The 27,830-nt window shown below is 39.3% G+C and overlaps 1 protein-coding gene across 10 annotated transcripts in view; it reads right to left on the reverse strand.

The window, feature by feature from the left end:
• The window catches only part of CHL1 (cell adhesion molecule L1 like), a 207,272-nt gene that overhangs the window by 29,924 nt on the left and 149,518 nt on the right, over window positions 1-27,830 (reverse strand). For all 10 annotated transcript variants that reach the window (XM_036071621.2, XM_078075952.1, XM_036071623.2 and 7 more), the window contains 8 exons: window positions 25,345-25,529; window positions 19,553-19,684; window positions 13,743-13,883; window positions 13,086-13,197; window positions 11,169-11,335; window positions 8,235-8,400; window positions 5,477-5,601; window positions 112-213 (listed from right to left, as the gene is read on the reverse strand). In XM_036071621.2, the coding sequence (XP_035927514.1) occupies window positions 112-213; window positions 5,477-5,601; window positions 8,235-8,400; window positions 11,169-11,335; window positions 13,086-13,197; window positions 13,743-13,883; window positions 19,553-19,684; window positions 25,345-25,529 (1,130 nt within the window). The remainder of the gene's footprint in view (window positions 1-111; window positions 214-5,476; window positions 5,602-8,234; window positions 8,401-11,168; window positions 11,336-13,085; window positions 13,198-13,742; window positions 13,884-19,552; window positions 19,685-25,344; window positions 25,530-27,830) is intronic.

The raw sequence follows: 27,830 nt of genomic DNA on the forward strand, positions 1-27,830 counted from the left end.
ATGTTTTAAGAAGGATAATCTAGCAACTGTGGTAAAAAAAAAAAAAAATGGCTTGAATATTAATTTTGACTCAGGAGTGTAAGGAGCATAGTTATCCCAAGTCCTCCCTACCGCTAATATGGCTATTGTGGTCATCTCCAGCTTCCCATGTCAGCCGAACACTCCTGTTCTGTCTCTCAGACAATTGTAGGTTTTCTGGTGGATCTGGAACATCTAATTAATAATAAAAATAAAAGTAAGGAGAATGCAGACCATGCCTTTGTCTACCCCATTTCCTCACCGAGGCACATTGCCACCCCCCTTTCTCTCTGGGCCCTGGTCTCTAGGCCCAATCATCCACTTCTCAGCAGACCTTCTGGCTCTTTTTTTTTTTTTTTTTTTTAAGATTTTATTTATTTATTAGAGAGAGAGAGAGCACAAGCTAGGGGAGAGGCAGAGAGAGAGAGAGAAACCGGCTCCGCACGAAGCAGGGAGACCAACACAGGGCTCGATCCCAGGACCCAAAGATCATGACCCAAGCCAAAGGCAGACACCCAACCAACTGAGCCACCCAGGCACCCCAACCCTTCTGGCTCTATTTCAAATGCAGCTTCCTGCACATCTACTCCCTTCTGTAATATTCTCACCCTCTACTCTGATTCCAGTTCTCAAAGGGCATCCTTGACCATGGGTATCAAAATTCTTTTAGGAGTAGTTATTAGCAATGAAGATTTGGGGAACCTAGGTGGTGCATTTGGTTGGACAACCAACTCTTGGTTTCAGCTCAGGTCGTGATCTCAGGGTCATGAGATTGAGCTCCAGCCCCGTGCTCAGCAGGGAGTCCCCTTAAGTTTCTCTTTCCCTCTCCTTCTGCCCCTCCCCCTGCTCTCTCTCTCTCTTTCTCAAAAATAAATAAATAAATGTTTAAAAATAAATGAAGATTGGGGCGACTGGGTGGCTCAGTCGTTAAGTGTCTGCCTTCGGCTCAGGTCATGATCCCAGGGTCCTGGGATCGAGCCCCGCATCAGGCTCCCTACTCTGTGGGAGCCTGCTTCTCCCTCTCCCACTCCCCTGCTTGTGTTCCCTCTCTCGCTGTGTCTCTCTCTATCAAACAAATAAATAAAATCGTTTAAAAAAATAAAAAATAAATAAATAAAAATAAAAATAAATGAAGATTTATTTCTGGACCCTATATCTCTCTGGCATACTAAAGGAGCTGGGCCCAGGAATCTGCATTTCTAAACAACTGCCCTGGGTTATAATTATGCACAATTTTGAGAAACATGATCTACCTCAAGTGGATCAGTGTCTTCAGCTCATATGCTTATTTATATGCCTGATTCATTTCCTGTATATGACAGATCTTCAAGAGTAGGGACTGCATTTTATTAATATTTGCATCACCAACAGTGCTTTGCATATAAATGTTTTGTGACTAAATGAATAAGTGAAAAGTATATTATCACTTCAATCATGCATGTAATTACCATATTAGAGCAATAAAATTAGGTCCTATGACTATAGGAAAATAAGATAAAGAACATGAACTCAGGCTTTCTTTTCTGCATGCTCTGGATTTTTATTGTAATTTCTAACAATGAATTCTCAGTACATTATAGCAACTTTTATACTCTCTTGGCCTAGAGCTTTGAAAGAGTAGGAAGGCAGTTTATATCGGAAGAGAAAAATTTGGCACTGATAAATATTGTCTCAGAAACTAGAAAACTGAGTAGGTGATGACTTCTTTTAAGTTTTTATTTAAATTGCAGTTAGCTAACATACAATGTAATATTAGTTTCAGGTGTACAAAATAGTGACTCAATACTCCTATACATCACAACCAGTGCACTCCTTAATCCCCTTCACCTATTTGACCCATTCCACCCACCCACCTCCCTTCTGGTAACCATCAGTTTGTCCTCTATAGTTAAAAGTCTGTTTCTTGGTTTGCCTCTCTCTCTTTTTTCCCCCCTTTGCTCATTTGTTTTGTTTCTTAAATTCCACATATGAATGAAAAGGTATAGTATGTCTTTCTCTGACTTATTTTGCTTAACATAATACTCTCTAGCCCACCCATGTTGCTGCAAATGGCAAGATTTCATTCCTTTTTATGGCTGAGTAATTATATGTATGTATATGTATACACACACACACACACACACACACACACACTACTTCCTTTTTACCCATTGATCAGTTGACGGACACTTGGGGCGCATATATCCTTTTAATTTAGTATTTTTGTATTCTTTGGGTAAATACCTACTAGTGTGATTGCTGGATTGTAGGATAGCTCTATTTTTAGTTTTTTGAGGAGTCTCCATACTGTTTTCCACAGTGGCTGTACCAGTTTGCATTCCCACTAAGAGAGCAAGAGAGTTCCCCTTTCTCCACATCCTTGCCAACACCTGTTGTGTCTTGTGTTGTCGGTTTTAGCCATTCTGACAGGTGTGAGGTGATATCTCATTGTAGTTTTGATTTGCATTTCCCTGATGATGAGTGATGTTGAGCATCCTTTCATGTGTCTATTGGCCATCTTTTTTTTTTTTTTTTTTTTTTTAAAGATTTATCCATTTGACACAGAGAGAGAGACAGCTAGAGAGGAAACACAAGCAGGGGGAGTGGAAGAGGGAGAAGCAGGCTCCTGACTGAGCAGGGAGCCCGATGCGGGGCTCGATCCCAGGACCCTGAGACCATGACCTGAGCGAAGGCAGACGCTTAATGACTGGGCCACCCAGGCGCCCCTGTATGTCTTCTTTGGAAAAATGTATATTTATGTCTTCTGCCCATTTTTTAACTGGATTATTCAGTTTTGGGGTGTTGAGTTTTATAAGTTCTTTATATATTTTGGATTCTAAGTAGGTGATGACTTTAAGAGTGTTAAGAGCGTCCACGGAAATTTTTATTAAAATAAAAGCAACTGTAAAACAAAACAGACAAACAAACAAAGAAAGCTTATCCCTAACGGTCTTTACTTCCAAAATTTGGTTTCAATGCTCTCTTGTATTCAGGGACATTTATCTTTTCTCAGAGGAGATAATTAAGTAATATCTCACAGGGGCTTCCCATGGGCTCTTTATTCTCCAAGTGGGAAGCAACATCTATCACCCATGCTGAGTACTTGCCGACTGCTGGAAATTTACATTGGGAAAAAGTACATTGTTTTAAAATGTGGTCACTGACTGCGCATAAACTTTAGGGCCTTAAATAAGAAATTATTTCCTCAACAGTTCTCAGATCTGTGAGCACAGAGAATTTATGTTTGTCTCCAGCACTGAAGAGCTCACGCATTTTTAAAGTTACCTGAAGGAACCAATACAGCCTGTGGCATCTGACATTAAAATGTGCTTTTTCCCAGAATATGGAACTAAGCTGATGGGCTGCATTGATACTTAAAAGACTGATACTCTTAAAGGACAGTTACTTCTAATTGAAATGGGTCAAGCATATGTTTGCAAAAATTGTTTTCTCAGGAAAAGGGGTTTTTATAGAAACTACACAGGGATCTAGTTGTTACTGTCCGTTAGTGAGATACGCTTCCTAAGACCCGAGATTGGTCTAAAAAATTAGAAGGCAAACTCCAAGAAGTGGTTAAGAAAATGAAATCTGTGTCATAGGATATTTTTTAAATTAATTTACTTTTATTCTTAAAAAATTGATAAAAAAAAACTACATATGTAAATATTACATATAATCATAGCAACTATTTATCTAAAATTATCAAAATTTAATGGTTCTAGAAGATGGTAGCCTAATCACAAGACTGAAATATTAAATTTTACAAGGCAATTTGACAGCATGAACCAAGCAGTAGGGAGCCCAATCCCTTTGCTGGCTCCACAGCTCAAAATATTGAGGGACAAAGTCTATGGATCCTGAGACCTACCCCTACACTTGTGGTGGCCTGGAATAAACTCCAGTGTTACCTGAAGCTCCACTATTTTATCTGATGACTTACTAGTGAAATAATTCCTACAGGGTGGAAACTTTCTGTTTGTAGTCCCCTAAGTAGCTGAATTCCTATGGCCAAACATCTCACCTAAAGGTACAATTCTATCGAGCCAAGCCCATTCTCTCTACTACCTGGGCACTCCGTGTGTGTGTGTGTGTGTGTGTGTGTGTGTGTGTGTGTGTGTATAGAACCCAGTCTGATGACCATTTGCTTCACTTGAAGAGCTCCATCCTGTTTACTCATTTTTCACATCCAACCTCCAAAGAAACTGAATTATTTCCTCTCAGCCTGTACTTCCGTTAGCAACCTACCTGTGGATCCCAGCAACCAGAGAGCTAAAGATACAAATACCTGTTAATTATAATGATTAATCTACACATCTAATAAAGGAGTTTAGGCAAAATCAAACACTTTCAAAGAATATCAGAAAACTAAAGAAAGACTAAATGGTGCCCACGGAAACAAAATTATAAGAGAAAACTATAAAAAAAAATGTCTCTATCAACCAGGGTCCCAGCAGAAATTAAATAGTTCACACAATTTGGATAGTACCAAGAGTTGCTGTTGTTGTTGTTTTTTAACTCTTTCAAAAGATCATTGGCAGAATACCTGGGGTGGGGGTGGAGGGAGCAGTTAACAGAATCTTATCAGGAAGGATTTTGTGAAGAGATCCTCCCTGGGAGAAATCAATGACTTTGGACACAGTCTGCAGGGAGGGAATTTGGAGAATAAACACACCCACCCACCCACCCTCCTCTATTTTCAGGGCTCCTCACTAGCGGAACCAAATGGAAGTTTGAGGGTGAGCGGTTTGTTGGTGTTGTCCGCATCGCTCAGGTTTCCATATCAGAGAGGTTGTGGAGAGTGAATCTGGCAAGGGAACTGAAGGAGAGATGGTCTAGGAGATGCTTTCAGAGCTAATGGTGGTCTAAGAGATGCTCCAGGCTGGTCTAAGAGGTTTGGGTGATTGCAGGGCTAATTGTGTTGATTACACTAGTGAATTATGCTAAACATTTCCTAATTAGCATTATCATAAAAAAAAAAAAAAAATCAACGGCATTCCTTTGCAGAACTCTTGAAGTTCCTCTGCTCCCTTCCTGGAACACTGAGAACTCAGTCCGAGTCTCTGGTCTAGAGCGTGACCACTGAGCCACCACCACCACCACGGGAGGCCCAGCCTGATCCCCCCAGCCTAACCCATCTCCATTCCTCAGCTCTATTTCTCTGCATGCTAGGAAAGGGCAGCTCGAGCGCCCTGACAACTCAAGCATGCTTCAGTTTTCTTTCTGCTGATAACATCGCCTACCTCCCACAGCTATTGGCAACATTACCCATGCAGTGAAAAGAAATTAAGCATTAATTAATTTCTTTAAAGCCAGAAGAGAAGAAAGCATTTGAAAGTGGAATGACTATTTAAATGAAAAATTCGAACGAACAGTATTTGTGCAGGAGCTCAAATAACTGTTGATTTAACAGCCTAAGAACAATGGAATTTAATCAGTGATGGGGAAGAAATGAACAGTGATTTCTCGTTAGTGCACTTACCGAGGACAGTTACTTGAGTTACATCAGTAACACTATCCAGAGCAGTTTGAGCTGAACAGGAGTAAATACCTTGATCCTCTAAGGTGACATTAGATATCGTCAAATTAGCTCCATCGATAATTATCCTACCAGTAAAAAAATTGAGTACACAATGAGGATGAAACAACAGAAACATATATGCAAAAATATATATTCCCCATAGGAAAAAAAATTCAAGAGTCAAAAAAACAAAACAAAACACAGCTTCACATGATGCAAATTTTATTGGTGCTACAGTTGAAACTGGAGATGAAATGTCACTTGAACAACTGTCTACACAGCCATGAAAGCTATCAGTTGGTTTTGTTTTGTTTTAATTACCAAGTCCAGTCATCTGTGATGCACGGGTCAGTGACAGAACTGTGCTGCCAGGTGTTTCTAATGACTGTACTATGTTACAATAGTTAAGATACATTTGTATAATTCTTAAGGTTTGTTAAGGGAATCATCTACATAGGATCAACTGGGGTGCTTCTTACAAAGGCACATTCCTGAATCACGCCCCACATCTACAGAGCCAGACTGACCTGGAGTCTGCTAATCTGTGTTTTTGACAAGGGTCCTTTTTCTCCACCCCTCTACTTCACATGTAGAATGACCATCTGATAAATCTGGTAACAATTGCACTGTGATTTATTTGAACAGTAGAGGGCAGACTAGTACCGCTTTTTTGTAAATCACTTGCCACTAGCTTTTTATCATTTGTTCTATTTTGCCAATTTGTAATCCAGTTTAGGACATGAAAATTTCTTTACTATAAATTATACCTTTTACCCTATACCTATGTACTGTCAACTTAACTATTTAAGCACTTTTAGGAAAATTAAGTTCCACTAAATTGAAATATATTTACAACAGTTTGCTATATAGTTGAAATAAATAATGTCCTTGCGGAAAGGGACTTATATGATTGACATTTCTGATGTAAAACTCACTTAACCTCTTCCTAGGTAAAAGCCTCTAGCCCCCTGCCTACCTACCAATAAGAAGTTGTCCCAGCAGAACGTGAAAGACAGGAGCTTACTAATGGTTCCCTAGAAATTTAGCAGATACCTGTGATCTCAGCTCCCTGCTAGAATTCCATGCCCGCTCTGGGCCCCAGTCAACCCAGCAGCAAGTGTTACTCCCAGCCCTCCCCAATCCAGAGATCTCTTCTAAGAGATTCTAGCTAAGATTACTGTTCTTCACCCCTACCCTAGGGAAAACTCGCAGAACATCTGTGTCACTTGCTTAGTTCACTGAGATAGTCAGAGGTTCATTTGAGTGTCAGCCCCAGGAGCCTACAGAAACCATTCAACAGGGCCACACAGAGGATGTTTGGAGTTTCTGGGATCAGGGCCTAAATATGCAGATCCTATCACCAGCTAGGCACCAGTCTCTGATTCCCTTTTTAGCTATAGCCCAGAGGTCATACGCAAGACCCCAGGCAGCTAGGCAGCAGTGACAAAAGAGGGAGAATATGGAGAGATCCCAGCAGTTGATAGACTGACTTAAGACCTAACCTAAGGGTGAAGATCTCCATTGCAATGTGTAGTCTTTTAGGTCCATAATTAATCTCCTCTTGTCTCAGTGACAACTAGTTGTTAATACATCCGCTCCTTTCCACAAACTCTTATGTATACAGGAGGGATGAGATGGAATCAGTTAAGTACCCAGCCGAGACCAAAGCCCCTGCACGGAGGTGGTGCAAGCACATGTTTGCACACATACACAATAGGGGCCAAGCAGGTTCGAGAAATGAGAGAGGCCATTAAATGTCTGCAGACATCAGCACAAATCATGAGAGCTAAACTGGACTGAGTACTTTGTGTTTTCTAAGTGCTAAGTATGTTAACTCATCAATAACCCCATGAAGGTATCTTAGAGTGTAAAATTAAGGCATAGAGAAGTTATGCAGCTGGTCGAAAGTCATAGACATAAGAAGTGACCAAAGTGAGATTTAAATCCAGGCCACTGGACTCAAGTCCATGCTCTTAATTACCACCCTGCCACAGTCTCACCAAAGGAATGCATGTTCTACCTTCAGATTTATTTTTTCAGAATGACGAATAACAACATAAAACTGCAGGTGAGATTTGGCTAAGGATGGTCTATTTCTAACCCCTACTTAGTCACAATCCAAAAGACAGGAGAACTAACCTCTGTATGCTTTCAAAAGATAGCATAAGCATTCAGTAAATATTCTTTTCTCTTTCTCTGATATACTTAATACTGTCTAATGCTAGTCAGCATCTTTTCACACTTCCTTCCACATTCTCTCTTCTATGTTTTTTTCTGTATTCTCCATACGGAGATTAGGAGGCTTAACAGTGTATTTGTCCATACTTTCTAACTGGAAGGACTGGAGGTATGACTCAGGTTCTGCCCATGCATGAGATAGACTCATCAGAGTTTGGGATAGAAATGGGTGACAGGCAGGGTCCCCTCTGGGGCCATGTGAGCAGATACGCCTCACACACCTGGAGTGGGCTCTGTTTCATGCGCTAACAGAAGGGCACACATTCTATAAAAAGTCAGCAGCAAAAAGCAGCAGCCAACCATGGGAGAGAAAAGTGAAACCCTGCACTGCATTACCTTTTAAATCCTGCCGAGAAGACTGAAATGTATTAATCACTTTTCGTATTTTACTTCCATGTGAACACGTTTACAACTATTTTTTTTCAACTGCTCAGTGTTGATCCCAAGCCAGGACGACGACAGAGCGTAACCCCTTCCCTACCTGCCATCCTCTGTGGCATTAATTTCAAAGGCTTCTCCATTCTTACTCCAGGACAACTTCAAACTCTGCCTCAAGTGCAGGTCACACGTGCTCTCACAATGTAATTCAAGCACGTGCAGTCTGGGGACGCGAGGATTCTTAGGAGCAACTTGAAGTTTTGTAGCATCTGTTTTTAAGCAAACAAAGAGACTAGTGAGATGCTTACATCCCAGCTTACTTGGCAATCAGGTGCCTGCAATTTAATCAACCCCAATTGTCGACGGAACAGTCTTATCTTCACGCAGTGTTTGTCACGCTGTAATTTCCTGACATCATGTTTCATTACTATTTTCTTTCCATCAGGCCTGGACCTCTGAGAAATTAGGGTGGAAGTACTAATTAATATCTTAGAAGTTCCCCTTACTACCTCTTGGGCAAAAGGAGTAGGCAGAGTGGGAGCCAACAAATGTCTTTAGAGGTTGAAAAAATACAATTTCCCTTTCTGGTGCTTCTGGTCATGTGATCACACCACTGTAAGGGGGGAAAAGGAAATTAATTGATTTTCTATTAATGTGTTTATTAATAATTCAGAAACTGGGGGTTAAATGGTAAAGCCCATGCAAGGTGATCTGTCAACATGAAGGTGGGAAATTAGAACTTAAGCCCGGTGAAGAAGAGGCTGTGTCTGTTTTGTTACATGAAGTATCTGCACAGCCCAGAAGGGACCCTGTATACAGCAAGCACTTAACACATATTTGCTGAAATTCTTGTTGAATGAGGTATAATGAGTGATATTGTAAAAGTAAATTAGTGGTACCCATAATATGAAGCTCAAAAATTTAGCTTCAAATTCAAATATATCAAATAAATTAAATTCAATTTCAAATCAAATGAATTAAAAAGAATCACATTTGGCTGTCTTTAAAATGTCTGCTCATTATGGCTGTTTCAAAATTTAGGATCCTTACTCTTAGAGGCCATATTAAGGGTAGATGTACTTTACCCCCCTGTACCACTTGGTGACCCTCTCAGAGGCCAAATCTCATGAGCTGACCTCCAATTCCACAATACGTTTTAATATTCACTATCTACATGTTACTACATGAACTGATTAAAAATTGAAAGTGATAGGGGCGCCTGGGTGGCTCAGTCATTGAGCGTCTGCCTTCGGCTCAGGTCATGATCCCAGCCGGGGTCCTGGGATCGAGCCCTGAGTCCGACTCCCTGCTCAGCGGGGAGTCTGCTTCTCCCTCTCCCCCTGCTTGTGTTCCCTCTCTCACTACGTCTCTCTCTGTCAAATAAATAAACAAAATCTTAAAAAAATTTAAAAAATTTGAAAGTGATAAAAAAAAAAAAGATCGTTCGGTATCCTAAGCATGAAACTTGAAGAGATTATTTAATTGAATTAATTGTAAGTGAATTATTAAGCATCTACTCCTATTTCTAAACTTAAAGCCAGAAATCCGCTTACTAATAATAGATACCATTTAATAAAGCCCTTATCCTATTGACCAGGACCTCTGCTAAGAAGTTCATGGTCACATAACAGTTTATAATTGTAATAATTCTACAAATATTAATATTTTCACCTTACAGAGAACATAAGGCTAAAATGAAATTAAGTAACACCAAAGTTTCCCAACTGGTAAGGGGTTGAGCTGGAATCTGAACCTAAGTTTGGCAGAGACCAAAGCTCTTGCTTTCAAACACGATGCGATATAGCCTCTTACCCAATTCCACTCCAGAAATTTTTTTTATATGCAAAAATTGTGTTTTTATCCTTCACTCATAAGATACCTATATATGCCTTACATATAAAGTGGGTGCTTAGAGCAGATGAAAAGTTCATGACCCTGTCCATCCTTTTGTCAATTACAGTTCTGAGGTCCACTCTGGGCCAAGCGCCGTGTAGGGCAATAGGAAGGTGAAGGTTCATTCGGATTCTGGGCTTCCCTCTCTTTGACTTTGAATCTGACTGAGTTGCTAAACTTTGATATAGGTTGGTTGTATAAAGAATAAAAAGAATCATCTTCACAGACTTCACAAGGGCATTTTGAAAACTGTCCATGACACATAAACACCCAGGCAGACGTGAGCTAAGCAGACATGTGAAGAGAATATCTATGTGCTTAAAAATACAGTCCACATAACATAATAAAATAAAATTAAAAAAAAAAAATACAGTCCATGGGGTTGGCATGTTGGACTTAGGGTACAAAAAAAACCCAAATACTGTAAAAGAATATAAGACAGAAGAAAAACATGGAAGGGAGGGTACGTGTGTGAAGAGAGACAGAAATATCAGGATATCCATGAAAACGATGATTCAACAGATACACTTGTCATCTAAGTAGCAACAGTGTAGGCTACGATAATGACATGTCACAAGCAATATAGATTCTCCCTACAATCACTGTAGGATTTCTCTATTATGTGTTCCTGAAAAGGACTTTCGGAGCAATTTTAAAACCAAAATACTAGTGAAACCCAGGACTTTGTTCCGAAAAGAGAAAAAAATGCAAAGCGGTTTATGATGCAAAAAGAGGACAAAAAAATCTTCCATCCTGTCATGCCCCAGTCTTTATGAAGCTGAACTTTTATGGGTTTGTGAAACTTTTAGCTCCAAGAGTTGATTGCTGATGACTTTATGTTGAGTTGGTTACTGAAGTAAAACACAGTCACAGAAATATCCCAAAATAGAGCATTTTAAATTATTGCCAGTCATCCCCCAAATACCTAAGCCCCTCTTAAAATTGTAAAAAGCCATGAACACATCATCAGCACATCCTATAATTTCTGTGACAGTCTTTTCGATAAAACACAATCTGGGAGCTTAGAAATACAGTCTAAGAACTTTAACAGGCACTCAATAAATCATATTGTTTCATTTCGAAAAATGAAGACAAACTAAACCCATGTGAGAATTCATGCAAAGTAAAACCAAAATAAAAATACTTCTAATATCCAAGTTGGCTGTGACTGCGGTTTTTCCTTTAGCATTTTCTACCCAACAAGAGTATGAGCCAGCATCATCTTCTGTGGTTTTGTTGATCTGCAATGTGCCATTTTCATGGACATGGTACCGTCTACCTTCAAGAGGTTTTGCCTCTTCCACCTTCTGCCTATGAACACAGAAAACATAAATCAATTTTAGATGTGACAGAACTGCAGACGCTTCCTGAAACTGGCTGCTGATGTCATTCAAGCTTACCCTTTCTTCAGGAGCTCTGCAGACCTTATGAAATGTTCCATTGGGGTTTATGTTTTTCTGAGAATGGGTCCTAGCCGAGGTGTATATCTGATCTGCCCAGATAGACTGTGATTAGAGGAAATCTGGGCCCATGCTCTATGCTTCTGCTGCATTTCTCGTAGCTATAAGGACCATTTCTGCATCTGTCCTCACAGCTTAATAAATATTTTCTGGTGTATTGATGGTGAACTCTTTAGTTAATGATCGCTTCAGGGTACTAAATGGGAAAGCTAGTAATTGAAAGAGATAATGAACCTTCTGAACCTCCTGCCATCCTGGGGGAACATTGGTCATTCAGAAATATTATAGGCCAGGAAGTAGTTCCTGTCCCGTGGACATGGATTACATTTGCCCTTATCAACCCAGAGTCATTTTCTCCTACATTCATCCATTTTCTGAGCATTTGCTGCCAAAGCTTGATTTACCCAGTACATTTCACAATAAGAGGCTCTGCTGGAACAAAAAAAAAAATTCAAAGGGTAAACTCTGGCTGCCATTCACATGGTACTTTCTAGAGCTCGGGACTAGGGCAAGGCCAGTGAGGCACTTGCCTCAGGGGTAAAATGTAAGGATTGCCAAAAAATCTCAGGACTCAAGATAAATAATATTTTAATGGAGTTATTTTTAAAAATAAAAAGCACACAAAAAAATCCACGATGAGCAAAATATCCAATTTTTAAATAAAGACAGGATCTGACCCTGCCCTTGCCTGACCCTGCCTCCCCCTCCTCACTCTAATCTCAGCCCTGCAGAGCCATGGCAGACTTGTTTAAGAACAGTTCATCCAAGGTTTTCTGGTGAAGTAACAAACGTGGCAGATCCACACGAGGTGTCTGGACTTATTACACCAATAGATATATTGAAATTAAATTCAAAATACATGTTGGAGAAGTTTTAAGCATGTGTTTGGAATCAAATGCATGCTTAGATAATTATTTAGAAAAGACCCAAAACAACAAAAAAAAGTACAGTTAAGTCTGAACAACATGGGTGTGAACTGCCCGGGTCCACTTGTATATGAATTGTTTTCAATAAATATATTGGAGAAATTTTTGGAAATATGCAACAACTTAAAAGAACTCACAAACTGTGTAGCCTAGAAATATGGAAAAACATTTAAGAAAAAGATAGCTATTATTACAAAAATAAAGCATGTGATACATATAACATCCTAAATGTGTGTTAATCAACTATTTATGGTGAGGCTTCTGGTCAACTGTAGGCTATTAGTAGTTAAGTTTTGAGGGAGACAAAAGTTACACGTAGATTTTCAATTGCATGGGGGATCAGACCCAACCTCCACAATGTCCAAGGGTCAGCTGTAATATATGACTTTTGATATACCCATAATGAAAAACCAAATCTATCTGTAAAATTGTCTTAGTAATCACTTTAATTCTTTGCTTTCCTTTGTAAGCAGAAATGGCTCTCCCTAATCTCCCCATGAGACAAAAATCCTGCACAGCTAGTCAACAGTTCCCGGAGAAGTAGGTAATTAAGTTTGCTACCTTATTTCTCAGAGGTATTGGCTACATGTAACAACAGGCCGTCAAATGATGGATGAAGACACAAGGTGAAATCTACCACTGACATTCTCTTAAGAAAACCTTGTACCAGCTTACCAGGACACTGTTGCTTCAGGTGAAGCAAAGAACTCGCAGTGTAAGAAAGCACTGTAACCAACCACCGTAGCATAATTCTCTTCATCTTCGGTTTGTATCAGTGGACGGACATCTGTTTGAAAATGACATAAATACAGTTGTCAATGTTCATGTAAGAAATAATGTACACACATTAGATTTTTCTATATCCTAGTCATATTAACAGAAAGGGGAGACAGCCGAATATTGCAATATATGTTCCTGAATTAGAAAAATATCCAAATTCAATACATTTTTGAAAGTATAATTTTAGGGGCGCCTGGGTGGCTCAGTCGGTTAAGTGACTATTGATTTTGGCTCAGGTCATGATCTTGGGGTCGTGTGATCGAACCCCGCATCAGGCTCTGTGCTGGGTGTGGAGCCTGCTTAAGATTCTCTCTCTCTCCCTTTGCCCCTTCACCCCCACTCCTGTGCACACACACTGTCTCTCTAAAAAAAAATAAAGAAAAAAGAAAAAAGGAAGTATAATTTTAGTTTGAAGGCTAATACCCAAATGTTAGATGAAAGGTACTTTGATGATATTCCCCCCCATGTTTTATGTGTCTGGAATTCAACTGACTTGTGTGCACGACCTTGAACATCTTCCCTTAGAAAACAGCAGGTAAACAGTCTGCTTACCTACAACATCGATATTGGCATTGGCAAGGATGGTGCCATGGACATTTGAGGCTTCACACTGGTACACAGCAGTGTGATTCGGTTGCAGGTTGGTAAAACTGATTTCCCCGGGGGAGACAACATCACCAGCAAATGGATTTTCTGCAAGAGATTAAAGAATGTCAGTTTGATAAAAAATAGGACATAAAATATTTACACGCCATTTATTAAATGTGTCACACAGTATTTATATTTTAAGACCAGTTTAGGGTGAATAATAGTTCACTGAAGCCAATTTGTAGAATTTCTTTGCATCAACCATGGGCTTTTCTTTCCAGACCCTTCTCCAATTTCAATCTTCCTTCAGATTACTACTGATTTCTAAAATATTTGTTGATCTCTAGCTCATTGCCTCTCCCTATTCATACCCATAAATAAAATTTCAGATTTTCTGTTCAGCATTCAAATCCCACTATAACTAAACCTCACTTATTCTTATAAATTTAGGTTCCAATACTGCCAAAACAAATCACATGATCAGCATAGAGTGATTCCACCAGTCCACCAACACTGGCTCCTTTGTTCGGCATTTGACACTTCTGTTCCTCCATTTGATTTTTCTTCCCTGTGCCATTTTCTGATCTATACCATTCATTTCAATTGTCTTGCTTTCCCATTTAACCGCGTTGGATACACAGCTCATATATTTTGTTTTCACAGTAAGAGTAAACACTTCTTGAGATCAGGGGCTAGAGTTTCTACTTTTTGGCAATAAATCCAACCTTACTCCTGATCCAGGTATAATTCTGGAAATGTCTTTGAGAAATGAGAAAATCTAATATTTCCAGTACATTTATTAAGGGCCAAAGAACTCTGTTGGAAGTAGCACATGTGTTGTTTCATTAAAGAGGAAACATATTAGCTACGAATGTCGAATGAGGGACACAGACGTTAAAATTTTTAGTTTAAATGACATTACAAGGGGCGCCTGGGTGGCTCAGTCAGTTGAGTGTCTGACTCTCGGTTTCGGCTAGGGTCATGATCTCAGGGTCATGAGATCAAACTCCAAGTCAGGCTCTGCGCTGCCTAAGATTCTCTCTCCTTCTCCCTCTGCCCCTCCCTGCTAGCCCTTATTGTGTCTCTATTATACAAAATAGTGACTATACTAAGTTTTGGTTTATAGAAAACATAGAATATTGCTTATTAAAATAGAAGAGTATCCTTATACATTTGAGAGTCAAAAATGAACATAATTTGGGGCGCCTAGGTGGTTCAGTCATTAAGCGTCTGCCTTCAGCTCAGGCCATGATCCCAGGGTCCTGGGATCGAGCCCCGCATCGGGCTCCCTGCTCGGCGGGAAGCCTGCTTCTTCCTCTCCCACTCCCCCTGCTTGTGTTCCCTCTCTCACTGTCTCTCTCTCTGTCAAATAAATAAATAAAATCTTTAAAAAAAAATGAACATAATTTTACACTTGACTGTGAGCTCCACATAGGCAGGATCTTGTCTGTGTGTTGTACACAGTGTCCCCAGTGCAGAGTGGAGGCAGTCAGTAAATATTTCCTGAAATGATGGAAAACCATTTATGTTGGGTGGCATTTTATTCCTAGAAGGTCTCTGTGGTAGGCAGAGTAATAGCCCCCAACAGATACCCACATTCTAATCTCTACCACTAGAACATATTATACCTTCCATGGCAAAAGGGACTTTGCAGAGGTGATTAAGGTTAAGGGCCTTGAGATGGAAGGATTATCCTGGATTATCTAAGTGGGCCCAACGTAATTACAAGGTTCCTTAAAATCAGAGAAGCTTCCCTGGCCATGGCCAGTGGAAAGGGTGATGAGGCTATGAAAAAATGGTCAGATATGCAATGATGCTGACTTTGGAGATGGAGAGTCTTGTGCCAAGGAATGCGGGCTCTCTCCAGGAACTGGAAAAGACAAGGAAAGGGGTTCTCTCCTAGTCCCTCCAGAAGGGAACACACTATGGCTGACACCTTCACTGCAGCCCAGGGAGGCTTACTGGACTTCTAACCTACAGAATTGTAAAATAATACATGTATACTGTCTTAAGCCACTAAATTAGTGATCATTTATATAGCAAGAGTAGAAAAGTGGTACAATCCTGCAGGGCAGTTTATCTCTTGAGAATGCTCAGGATGAGTTGTTCTTTAAAGTTCTTTAAGGCTTTAAAGGACTGGAACCTCTGATCTGATTCCGCATTCCCACACCCGACACCCAGCTCTACAACTTTCAGAGCTCTCCCCATCGTTATCTTTAGACTCCTTGTTTCATCTGCCCATGGTAAACCCTGACTCAAACACAGCATTACAAAAAGAAAAAATGAAACTGTAGCCACAGATTTGAGATGACAAAGAGCTAAGCATGGCTTGAGGCTGCCTTTTGGAAGAGGTATGGAAACTGCAGAGTGTTGCTGCATATGGGCCAAGACTAACAAGAGCTCCTGGGATTCAAGAAAGCCAGTTCTCTATCAATATCCACCAACACACACTAGTTCTGTCATAAGTTGTCTTTGGTCAGCTCAGTGGATGATAATGCAATAAATATAGTGGGAGAAACTTCAGCTCTGAGACTTCATCATTTCTGGGTTCCGTTTCTGGCTCTAAATAGACTGGGGTTGTGTCTTCAATTAAGTAACGTGACCTCCCTGAGCCTCAGTTGCCACATGTGCAAACTGGAGAATAAAAAATTAAAAAAAAAAAAATTCTCTTCTGCAGGGCTTGTTAGGAAGCTCACAGATACTAGAGGCAAAGCATTTGAAAAAGGTTAGGCCTGTTACCAATACTAGTAACCAGTTTCATTTAATTTTGAAATACCACATATAAAAGATATAGAATTGCTAGAACTGTAAGCTCAGAGAGATTCAGTCAGCCCACCGTGATCAAGCACCCCAAACTATAAACGGCTACAGCCCATTTGCGGGGGAGCAAGGAGAGCTGTGGAAGGGACACTGAGCTTAGACTGCAAGGATGTAGCTTTGGCTCTACACCAGCCATTATTCAGCTATGCTGTCTCGTGTAAGTTAATTTCAGCCCTGACCTCCTCATCAGGAACAAACCTAATGGCTCTACTTTGAGAATACATCCAGAACCTAACCATTATTACTACCAACCTAGCCCTCGGCTCTAGGGTCTTTCAGGCTGCTTCTAGCTGGAGCACTCATACGGCTGCTTCTCCATTCAGAGGTCAGAACAATCCTTCGTTAATAGATCAGATCACATCATTCTCCTGCTCAAGAACCTCCGAGTGCTGCCCATCTGATTTACAATAAAATCCCAAGTCTCCAGTCGGGCTTTCACCTTTATACGCTCAATGAGGCTCCTGTACCAGCTGACTGATCTCGTGTCCCAGCCCTTCCCACTCACTCAGCTTCAACCACCCCGGACTCCTTGCTTGACATCAACACTTCAAACATACCTCAGGGTCTTTGCACTCCCTGACCTCTCTACCCTGAAAGCTCCTCCCCATGTATTTACATGGCTGCCTCCCTCACCTCCTTCAGGCTTTCTACTTAAAGGTAAATTACCACAAGGGGCTTACTAGTATTATCTTAAAATAAAATAGCAACTCTAGGTCCTGAACTTCTCTTACACCCAGCCCTTACTCAGCTATTTTTTATCTACCACACTACAGCACACATTTACGTGCTTATTCGTCTATTGATTGACTCTCCCCACTAGGTTCATTTTATTCACGGCTACCTCCCAAGCAATAAGGCCAGTCGGCGCCTGGCACAAAGAATGCGTTCAATAAATATTATTGAATGAAGGAATCAATCGGTTAAATATGAATAATCGTACCTCCATCAAAAATGTTCACTTGGGGATTCAAAGCAATATGTGAATATCTATCCTTCATAAACAGTCAAGTGCCATTCAGATATAAATTTTATAATTTTATGTTCCAGAGAATCTGCATTCCTTATTTTAGCATCCTTAACATTCTTTATAAACAACAATTGTTTTCATTTCCCTTGGATTCATTTCTTAGTCTGCTCTCTAGAGAGATGAAAAAAAAATCTCAAATTTGAGGATATTAATAATGAGGGCTAAGGTTTCCTGAGTGCTTGCTATGCGACAACAATAATAGTAAACAAAAGTTTAGGAGTGTCCCTGTCCCGAGCATTCTCTGCATGGTGTTTTCTTTAATCCACACAACAACCCAAGAGTTGGTGCAATTTTCACGCCCATTTTACTGATGAGGAAGCAGGTTTTAAGAGAGTCAGTAATAGGCCCAATCATACAACTAGTAAATGGTAAAGCCTAGATGCAAACAGAGGCATTCTGGCCCCAGAATTTATAAACTACCAAAATGTTCTACAGAAAAGCCACTATCCTAGGTGGTTGACCACATTTACCTCATTCAATCACAACCAACTACCATTAGCTATGTTGTGCTGTTAAAAAACTAAAGCTTCGGGGCACCTGGGTGGCTCAGTGGTTAAGCATCTGTCTTCGGCTCAGGTCATGATCCCAGGGTCCTGGGATTGAGCCCCGCATCGGGCTCCCTGCTCAGCCAGGAGCCTGCTTCTCCCTCTCCCACTCCCCCTGCTTGTGATCCCTCTCTCGCTGCGTCTCTCTCTGTCAAATAAATAAATAAAATCTTTAAAAAAAAAAAAAACACTAAAACTAAACCTTTGGGAGATTCAGTAAACAGCTCAAGATCATACACCTGGGAAGGTGCACAGCCTAGATGGGACCTCAGGTCTGTGGACCACCAGGATGTCTACCCTTGACATGAGTGGGTCCAGAACAAAAGGAACTTATGAAAGCAACAGATAATAATGTAAACACTCGAAATTAAGCTAATCAGTTGACAAAATTTGTTCTATCCTACTTTGAAAGACACTCAAACTGACCAGACCTCTAGGTTCAAACTGAAGATTTTTGGAGTTCTCAGAGTTCTATGCTGGAAATGGTAGAGTAGGGAGAATCGGCCTTCAGCCTTTGTGCATCCCCATCCTCCCATGTCCAGGCCTTGTGGGAGGGCTCAGAGTTGACTGGACGGGGATTTTTCTGGTCTCGGGTACTACTGGAGCTCCATCGAGAACATGTAGGGAGCCAGGAGTGGGGTGCCTGTGTCCAAGCTCTGCAGTTCTCACTGGCCCTGTGAATTTCTCAAATAATAGAGGAGGCAGGCATGACCAAAGGATGGCCAGAGCAGGTTCTTGTAAAGAGCAGAACCCAGGGCAGGGTCGCTGTTGCCTGGGTCTATGGTAAGTCCTGACTTCCAACCCATGCTCTCAACCACTAGGTCGCTGCACCTATTTCTTCTCAGGGAGAAGGAGAGCGATGGGCTTTCCTCCTTGGATTCTCTTTCTCATTCACTTGTTTTATTTTTTTTTATTTTTGTTTAAAGATTTTATTTATTTATTTGCCAGAGTGAGAGAGAGAGAGAGCGCACAAGCAGGGGGGAGGGGCAGGCAGAGGGAGAGGGAGAAGCAGGCCCCCTGCTGAGCAAGAAGCCGACCTGGGGCTCCATCCCAGGACCCTGGGAACATGACCTGAGCTAAAGGCAGACGCTTAACCGACTGAGGCACCCAGGCGCCCTTTGTTTTATTTTTGTAACCATATTTTTATATACAATTAATGTAATGACTCAACGAATACAAATATTATTTATGGCTTTTCCATGAATCTAAGCATAAATCAAACTGCTTAGAAAGATGCAATTTTTGGATTTCCTGGCTGGATCTGTCCTGATGGGCCAGTCACTTCCCAGTTGCATTTTACACATAAGCAGGGTGTCGGATTATCAACCTTCCCCGCACACCATTGCCTTCGGCACTGCATCACAAGTGGGGTTTTCACTCACTGTCAATTGGGGAGCCATTCACTCTCCACTTGATTGTGGGTTCAGGCTCTCCTTCTGCCTCACATAACAAGATACCGCTGCTCCCAGTGCTGTACACACCACTCTGAGGTTTCTTTGCCCAGCGAGGAGGCTCTGGAAGTAAAGTGAAGAGATCATGAGTGAGTTTATCCACGTCAGAAGGTCCAGAAATGTTAAGGCCTGCATTTCTCTAATGCACCAGCAGATGGCAGGCACAATAAAGTGTTTCACACTAGCTCTTTTTGATCCTTGCTCTGGAAGGCAAGATGGGCACTGTTTTTGTTATAGGGTGTGTGTATGTGTGCGTGTGTGATCTAATTTGGACTCTTAGCATGTATAATAAAATCAACATATAGACAATCACTTGATTCAGCAACACAAGTACCTATCTCATTAACGGAAAATGGAGGGATAAGCAGATGGTTAAGTTTATTTAGTGCTGGCTACAGCTTATTTTCAAGCTGCAGCAAGGCATCTAAAAAGGCTGATACTCGATAAACGTATTTTGAGAATTTTTTAATGAAATTAAAATGTTCAGCATTTATTTTAAATATTTCTTAATGACTGTAGCATCTATACCCATATCTATGTCTACTTATCTATCTTAAAAATTTGGGAAACATTATATGTCTAGAGATTATTTCTTGTAAGGCAGGCAGAAGGAAGCCTAAAACCAACATTTAGCTTACTGTCCTCAAAACAATGGAGGAAAAGATGTATTTAAATTACTTGCATCTTCTCATGCCCTAATGCTCCAATAGTGTAATTCTAAGTGGTGTTTCAGGACAGAATGAGACATTTGTCTTTAGTGCAAATATTACTGCCATACCTTGTCACCTTAAGTATATTACTATGTCAGGAGTGAATAAAAGATTTAGATTAAAGTGTGGATGGTTTGGATAATTTGATTCCAGAGAAAATTGCACAATACCTGCAGGGAGTAATTCCCATCAAGTGTAGCTTGGTTATTTCCCCCAAGACATTTTTGGATTTCCATTTTTGTCAAAAAGAAAACTCTTTTAAAGGTACATATATGTGTAAAATGAAAAAAATGTCACTTAAACTGCTTTTTTTTAAGTAAAGGGGAAACAAAGGGATTATGTGAAAAGAAAATGCCTATAAATTCACCAAGAAAAAGAAAAATATACAAATAACCCTGGCAAATTCAAGTCCGAGCACGAGACATGCCCTAGTAATTATTCCATAGGGTGTGGGCTTAGTTACTAAATCTTAAATTCAAAATGTGTATTCATAATCTGTAAATATTTAGTCATTTAGGTTAAAATGCAATCGTCCAAATTATGAACTGCTTATGACCCTGTGAGATGGGTGTGTATGTGCGTGTCTATGCACATTTTTGATGTTATTGTTCCTTTTGTCTTTTCACACAACCACAATAAAATAAAACATTCGAGTTAGAGAAAAAAGTTCCATGAACATGAAAATTTCCATGTTTACAACAGCAAACTAAGACTATTGCTTTCAGAGCAAAAACTAAATGTAGAAACATAAATCATAGGGATGTAATGTACAGCGTGTTGACTGTAGTCAATCATACTGTATTGCATATTTGAAAGTTGCTAAGAGAGTAGATCTTAAAAGTTCTCATCACAAGAAAAAAAAAAAATTGTTGTCATTATGTAGCCATGAATGTTAACTAGACTTAATCTGGTGATCATTTTATAATATATACAAATATCGAACCATTGTGTTGTTCACCTGAAATTAATGTTATCTGGCAATGATAAAATAATAATAATCTGCCAAATAATAAAATAAAGGAGATCATGTAATGATGACATTTCTTTAAATATACATGCATAATAAAATCAGGATTTTATTTCTATTCTCATCCTACAAATTTCATTAACCTCTAGGTGTCTGCATTAAGCTGAAGTTGTCACCCTCTCCAACTCTCCTTGCAGACCAAGGGCTGAGCCTTGGAGATGCTCTCTAACTTGCTCAGTGTCACCAAGAAAAGAAGCCCCATTCTGTGTTCTTGCCACTCCATGGATCTGCAGACCTATAAACTGAGCAGCATTGAGATTCCAATGTAAATGTGATGTTATTCCTAGTTAATTACTATTTTATTAATTTGGACCACTGATAGAAACCAAGGCCATATGGCTTTACCAACTTTCCCTTGTGCTTCCAAATCCAAGCTCCTCCAACATCTATCCACTGGAGGCTGATAGCAAGATTTCGTATATTCACTAGGTAGCATCCCCCTTTTGGATAAGCTTTTTTTTTTTTTTTTTATAAATGCTTGGACATTTGTTTTTATGCTTCTCAGATAAATAAAGAGCCAGGGTGGAATCTTAGTCTTTCTTGTGTCTCCTCTGCTTAGCACAATGAGAACAGACACATATGGAGTAATTATGAGTTAAACTGAAATGACTGATCCCTAAAGACCCCAGTGAGAAAGGCATTGGGAGGAAAGAAGGACCCTTAGATAGGAGGGAATCACTGACTTCTCAATCTCATAATTTCATGTCTTGGTTGAACATATTTAGCTAGGTGCTACTTTGTTCACAAAAGAACGCATAGTGAGCCTGAGGACACTGGCCATGGGTCAGGTTATTTTTGGTGAGTGAAGTTAGGCTAAGGACATGCAGGAACAGAGAACAAACAGATGTTTTCCAAAGCTTAGAACATGTAACTCTATTCCTGAAGGGTAAGATCTAGTGGAAAGGCTGAAAAAAAGCTCAAGATAAAGAGGGAGGGAAAAAAAAGGCTAAAATGGAAAATTCTGAGAGACAACATCATCACTGAATCTCATGCTTTTACCTATTATCCTAAGATACATGGTAACTGATGAAAACTACTTACATTGAAACTTTACTCAATTTGTCAAATTGTAAATAAAAAAAGATGATAATTTCTGTATGTTGTTAAAAACTGAGATGCAAATGACTGAACATTTAGAATATAATAAGCAAGTTAATTAGAGACATTTATCACTGGAAGGAAAATGAAATGAAATAAAATAGGAAATTTGGTACCTATAAAACAACACGGAAGCTATTTTCTTAGTAACAGATTCCTACTAAATATCTATATTCTATTAAATCAAAATTGTTAGGTTCATCAAACTTGGATTTAATTGTAACTCTTTAGAAATAACAGATTATTTGAAAATGAGGCTTTCTTAAGTATATCAATGAATTGCATTTGAGTTCATGGTATCTTTTTAAGACAATTATGAGTATATAATTACATATAAATACTTACCTTTTACACTAAAATTCAAAAGTCTTAAATGATTCCAAAGTTTACTACATGAATGCTGTTGGTGGGAGTTTATTTTTAAATAATTAGTTAAAATGTGATTGTGGTCATATTCTGATTCCCGGATTTAGAGTATCTTAGATGCCATTTTAGCATCTCTCCTTATTGAATGTAAAATATTTATGTCATAGATACCTAGAAAGGATACCTGTGCCTTGTCAAGACAAGGATGTTTTTGCTTACATGTATGACAGAATTTGAAAATGCATACGGTTTTCATATTTAGGATGTTGTAACTTCAATTACAGAATTTGATTGTGTTTAGTAATAAAGAAGAAACATCACATAGACAGAGAATACAATATAATACATGCTTTTATTTAAGCACAAATGGGTGTTTTCAGAATGAACTCGATTTTCAAAGTTCACAGTAGCATTGTTCTGTGATCCTATGGTAATCCTTGTTATTTCATTTGAGTCTCTAAACAAGAGACAAAAAAGGGAAAGAAAGTGCAGGAAAGCAGAAGACAATTGAATAGAATAAGCTCATCCGTGCTTATGATTAATGAGGCTTATATTTACTGCTTTCACATTTAAAAAAAAGAAAAACCGACTTCTTGAGCCCAGTTTGCCTTTCACTTGCATGTGTGAAGAGAAACTACTAAAACATACAACCGAGGGCACATTTAGTAGCTTCTCATTAAGGAGAAAAGATTAAATGTTCCTAATAAAAACATAATTTACATCTCAATAGGGCTAATAGCTGTTTTATGAATAGTGAGGACAATTCGTTCAGGAAACCTAGATTCCTTTGGAATCCTTTAGAGTCCTACAGTCAACATTTTAAATTGTGTAATTAAGTTTACATCCTTTTTTTTTTTTTTTTTTTGCAACCCTTGCAATGCTTTTGAAAGCTTCAGTCTTACAGTCAAGAAAACCGTGGCCAGATTGTTAAAATATTCAGCTACCGTAGCAATGTTCCAGCCATCTGGAAGGATTTCTAATAGTCAGCAACTTGGAGTAGGAGCAGTTAACAATTAGACATGTCTGGTTTGTGGGTATATGTTTGTGCTGGGCAGGGGTAAAGGGTTACAGGAAAATATCCCTGTTGCATGGTGTAGCTGAATTATATGGGAGCATCAAATGATGACTAAAAATATATATACAAACCTCTCAAACTCTTCCTCTCTGAATTTCTTTGTGACTAATTTAAAATCAGAGGAATATATCACTGTTGGCAGCTAATGATATTTATGAGTAATATTGGTAATATGAGTAATATTTCTCCTATACAGGTTTTGCTTTTTTTGAATCAAGGAAAATGATATTCTCATCTTTGGCTTTCCGCTCTTCCTAACTTAATCATATACACTGTGGGCTAGGTCTTGGAAACGCGGTGTCATTCCAAACAGCAGACGACTAAAACAATTATCCTAACATTTACTTGTAAGTGGAATGTGTGTCTGAGTCTTCATTTTTTCCCCCCCATTAATTAAAACAGTCAGCCTTTTACTTAGGTGTTCCCTGCACAAACTGAAGGCTTAAGCAGTAAACTTTATTGGAATACAAATGGAAACCCTAGAGCACTGGTTCACTAAATAGGATCCTGAAAGAGACAATTCCTTTCAGTAGTTAAGCCTACACAGTACTAAATAAGTACAGATGCAGTAATCAATCCATTAATTTGATCAATACAGTCAACCAAACTATAGATAGGAGACCTCAATGTAATCAGACCCACAGAAAACAGTCTGCGTCAATCAGATTCCCAAGATGCCTAGATAACCTTTACTTGCAGGGCAGATACAGCTACAACATCTACATGGTGTGATATGTAGATTTTTTTTAAAATGATGACATCATGGCCCACTTATTTCTGTGAATATAAGAAACAATAGCTAAGCCTCTATTGATTAAAAGGCTTGGGTTTACAGAGATGACTTGAATATAATGTGTATTTTACATCATCTGATAGAAAATTAATATTTCTAGCATCCAGTCTACCCTTTCCTCATAAGTAACATATTAAATGTCATGTGAACCCAAGATATGGACAGAAAAATAATGTATCTAGGAAAGAACTAAGATAATTTGTCTGACACCCTCATTTCTTTGAGGAAGAAACTGATGTACAGAAAGGTGAAGCAAATTGATTAAGGACATAGCAAGTTAACCATAGGCCTGGGAAACAAGCTCATCATGATACTTAATCATAATAAATCCTTCCTTTGTAATCCTTACTTCTTCTATGATTTAATATTATGCAGCATCATGTTTATTATAATAAAAATTATGTGGAAGTTATCTGTGTTTAATCCCTAACGTGAGATCTTTTCTTGCCATTTGTCCCTTTTATAAGGTATCGTGGGGTAAATGACAAATCTGGTTAATTGGAGTATAATAGAATCCAGTACCCACTCTCAAATTAAAAGTTTAAACGGCTTACCTGTTTTAACATATATGCTTTAGAAGTGTAGGTCCACTACATATAGCAATTCACCTTTTTTTTTTAATAGAAGAAAAATAAATCAACATGGGGAATGTACCTTCTACTATAACATGAAAATCATGAGTGGTTGATCCTAAGAAATTGTTGGCTGTGCAACGATAATTCCCTCTGTCCCCGTAGGAGACATTCTCTATCTTCAAAGTCTTGCCATAATTTTCTCTTGTTTCTCTTCCTTTTGGTAAGTCGCCACCTATTTTGTTCCAATCAACCTGTGGAGTTGGTCTGCAACACAATAAATGAGTGATAAACATTTTTTAAAGTGCACAATTAAATTTAAAGAGCCTCCCAGGTCACATCCCTTAACATGATGCTTTTATGTATGCACTCGGAGCTCCAGTAAATAAAAATCAGCCTTCCCTGTGCGCACCTGCACACCACCTTCGATGGTGAACGTCAGACCGGATCAGGTCTCCTTTACTGAAAGCTCCTTGAATAGTCTGCTTCTACGGAAATCGAGTTTCTTCTATTAAGAGGGTTGACTCTAAAATAGCTGTTTTATGAATAGTGAGGACAATTCGTTCAGGAAACCTAGATTCCTGATTCTAGGAATTATAATAGCTGAATAGGTGTGGCTAGATAAAAGGGTGGATAATTGGACCCACAGAAATACCATAAGATATTTTTCAAACTTTCAATATTTACAAGATATATTTCAAGTGTGAAATCTCCTTGCAAGTGATTTGAAGTGGCTAATAATAACTGCCCCATTCCCTGTAAGAGTTTGAAAAACAAGATAAAGTAGGACCCAAGAGTAAGCACACATGGCTTTCTCCCTCTGTTGGGGAACAGAGGGAAGGGGGAATGAACCACATCTCCCTTGCTTGAAAAGATGAGATCACCCAATCAAAACAAACAAAAAAAAGTAAAAACAAAACAAAACTAAAACCAAACTGATAACTTGTCACACATCAAGAGGATAACTTTCTCCACCTTAGGGAGGGAAACAGGAGTGGAGAATCAAGCCAGCTGGGTTTAAGAAAAATCCCAGCTCACAAAAATGAGACGAGTGGAGGATGGGTGCCATCTATGACTCTTGGGATTTAAAAACTATGCAGAGGGGTGTCTGGGTGGCTGAGTCCGTTAAGCGGCTGACTCTTGGTTTCAGCTCAGGTCATGATCTCAGGGTTGTGGGATGGAGCCCCCTGTCCGCAGGGAGTCTGCTTGAGATTCTCTCTCTCCCTCTACCCCTCCCACCACTTGCACTGTCGCTCTTTCTCTCTCTCTAAAATAAATAAAATCTTTTCAAAAAACTATGTGGAAAAAATAAATAAATAAATAAATAAAAAGAATTATGTGGAAAGCATTGATGGCTGATTTTAACTGATAATATTTTATTTCTCCTCTCCAGTTGGGCTACATGAATGGAATAAACTTTATTTTGCTATTTTTTTAAAAAAGATTTTATTTATTTATTTGACAGGGAGAGAGAGAGCACAAGGCGGGTAGGGAATGGCAGGCTGAGGGAGGGGCAGAAGCAGGCTCCCCACTGAGCAAGGAGCCAGATGCTGGACTTGATCCCAGGACCCTGGGATCATGACCTAAGCCAAAGGCAGACGTTTAACCAACTGAGCCACCCAGGTGCCCCTATTTTGCTATTTTTAATGATGCTGCTTTTCCTTCCTCACTCTATTTTTATTATTAATAGCTACAAGATATTGATATGTTCTAAAGATGGGCATTAATTATCATCACTTTACCAGTGAGGATTCTGAAGCTCCAAGAAGTTAATTAATTTGCTTAAAGTTACTGGGGTAATAAATGACATGTTAGAACTTAAGTCTGTCCAACACTAAACTTGTCCTTTCTACCACTGTGTTCTATTATATTTGTGCTTTTTCCATCCCCTTTTCCTTCCTAACTGTATATTCTTGGAATGTGTGCTTGTAGCCAAATTAATTAGCTACTAGTCGATAACTGAACAATTATCTCATATAGTCTCTGTCAATTATCTAAGATTGTATTGATCAGTTAAAATAATTCCATTATTATGCAAAAATATATATTGGAGGTAAAGATGTAGGTCCTTTAATTTATGCACATTTACTCTCTTCCCCTCCTCCATTCAAGGTTCAAGTGCTTACAAGCCATCCAGAGCTGGAACCACTACTTTATATCTGCCCAGGCTGAGAGCACGGGGCATACTTCTGTGGGGAACAGCAATGATGCTCAGACAGGCAGCTGTGAGAGGATATTAGCTGCCGGCTTCCTGAGCACACCACCTAACAGGATGCCGAACTCAAGTCTCTTAACTGCTTGCTTTCCAAGCCATCTGTTAAAATGGCAGTTTGCCAAATTACAGGCTGCTCTGGACCTCGGTTCCTCCAAACCAGTTTTTCCATGAGTCCAGGTTTTAATAGTGCAAGCATCTCACTTTCTGCAGGACTTTTTTTTTTTTGCTAGTCCTCAAAAACTAGTCTAATCCTCTATACCTATCCCTTAAAAGAAGAGAATAAAAAGATTACCTATAAGTATCAGGTGAACATGAGACCTCATTTATCTAGGGACATATCTATCCCATTCCAA

Source organism: Halichoerus grypus, chromosome 1 (genome assembly GCF_964656455.1).
Source record: "Halichoerus grypus chromosome 1, mHalGry1.hap1.1, whole genome shotgun sequence".
Lineage (NCBI taxonomy): Eukaryota > Metazoa > Chordata > Mammalia > Carnivora > Phocidae > Halichoerus > Halichoerus grypus.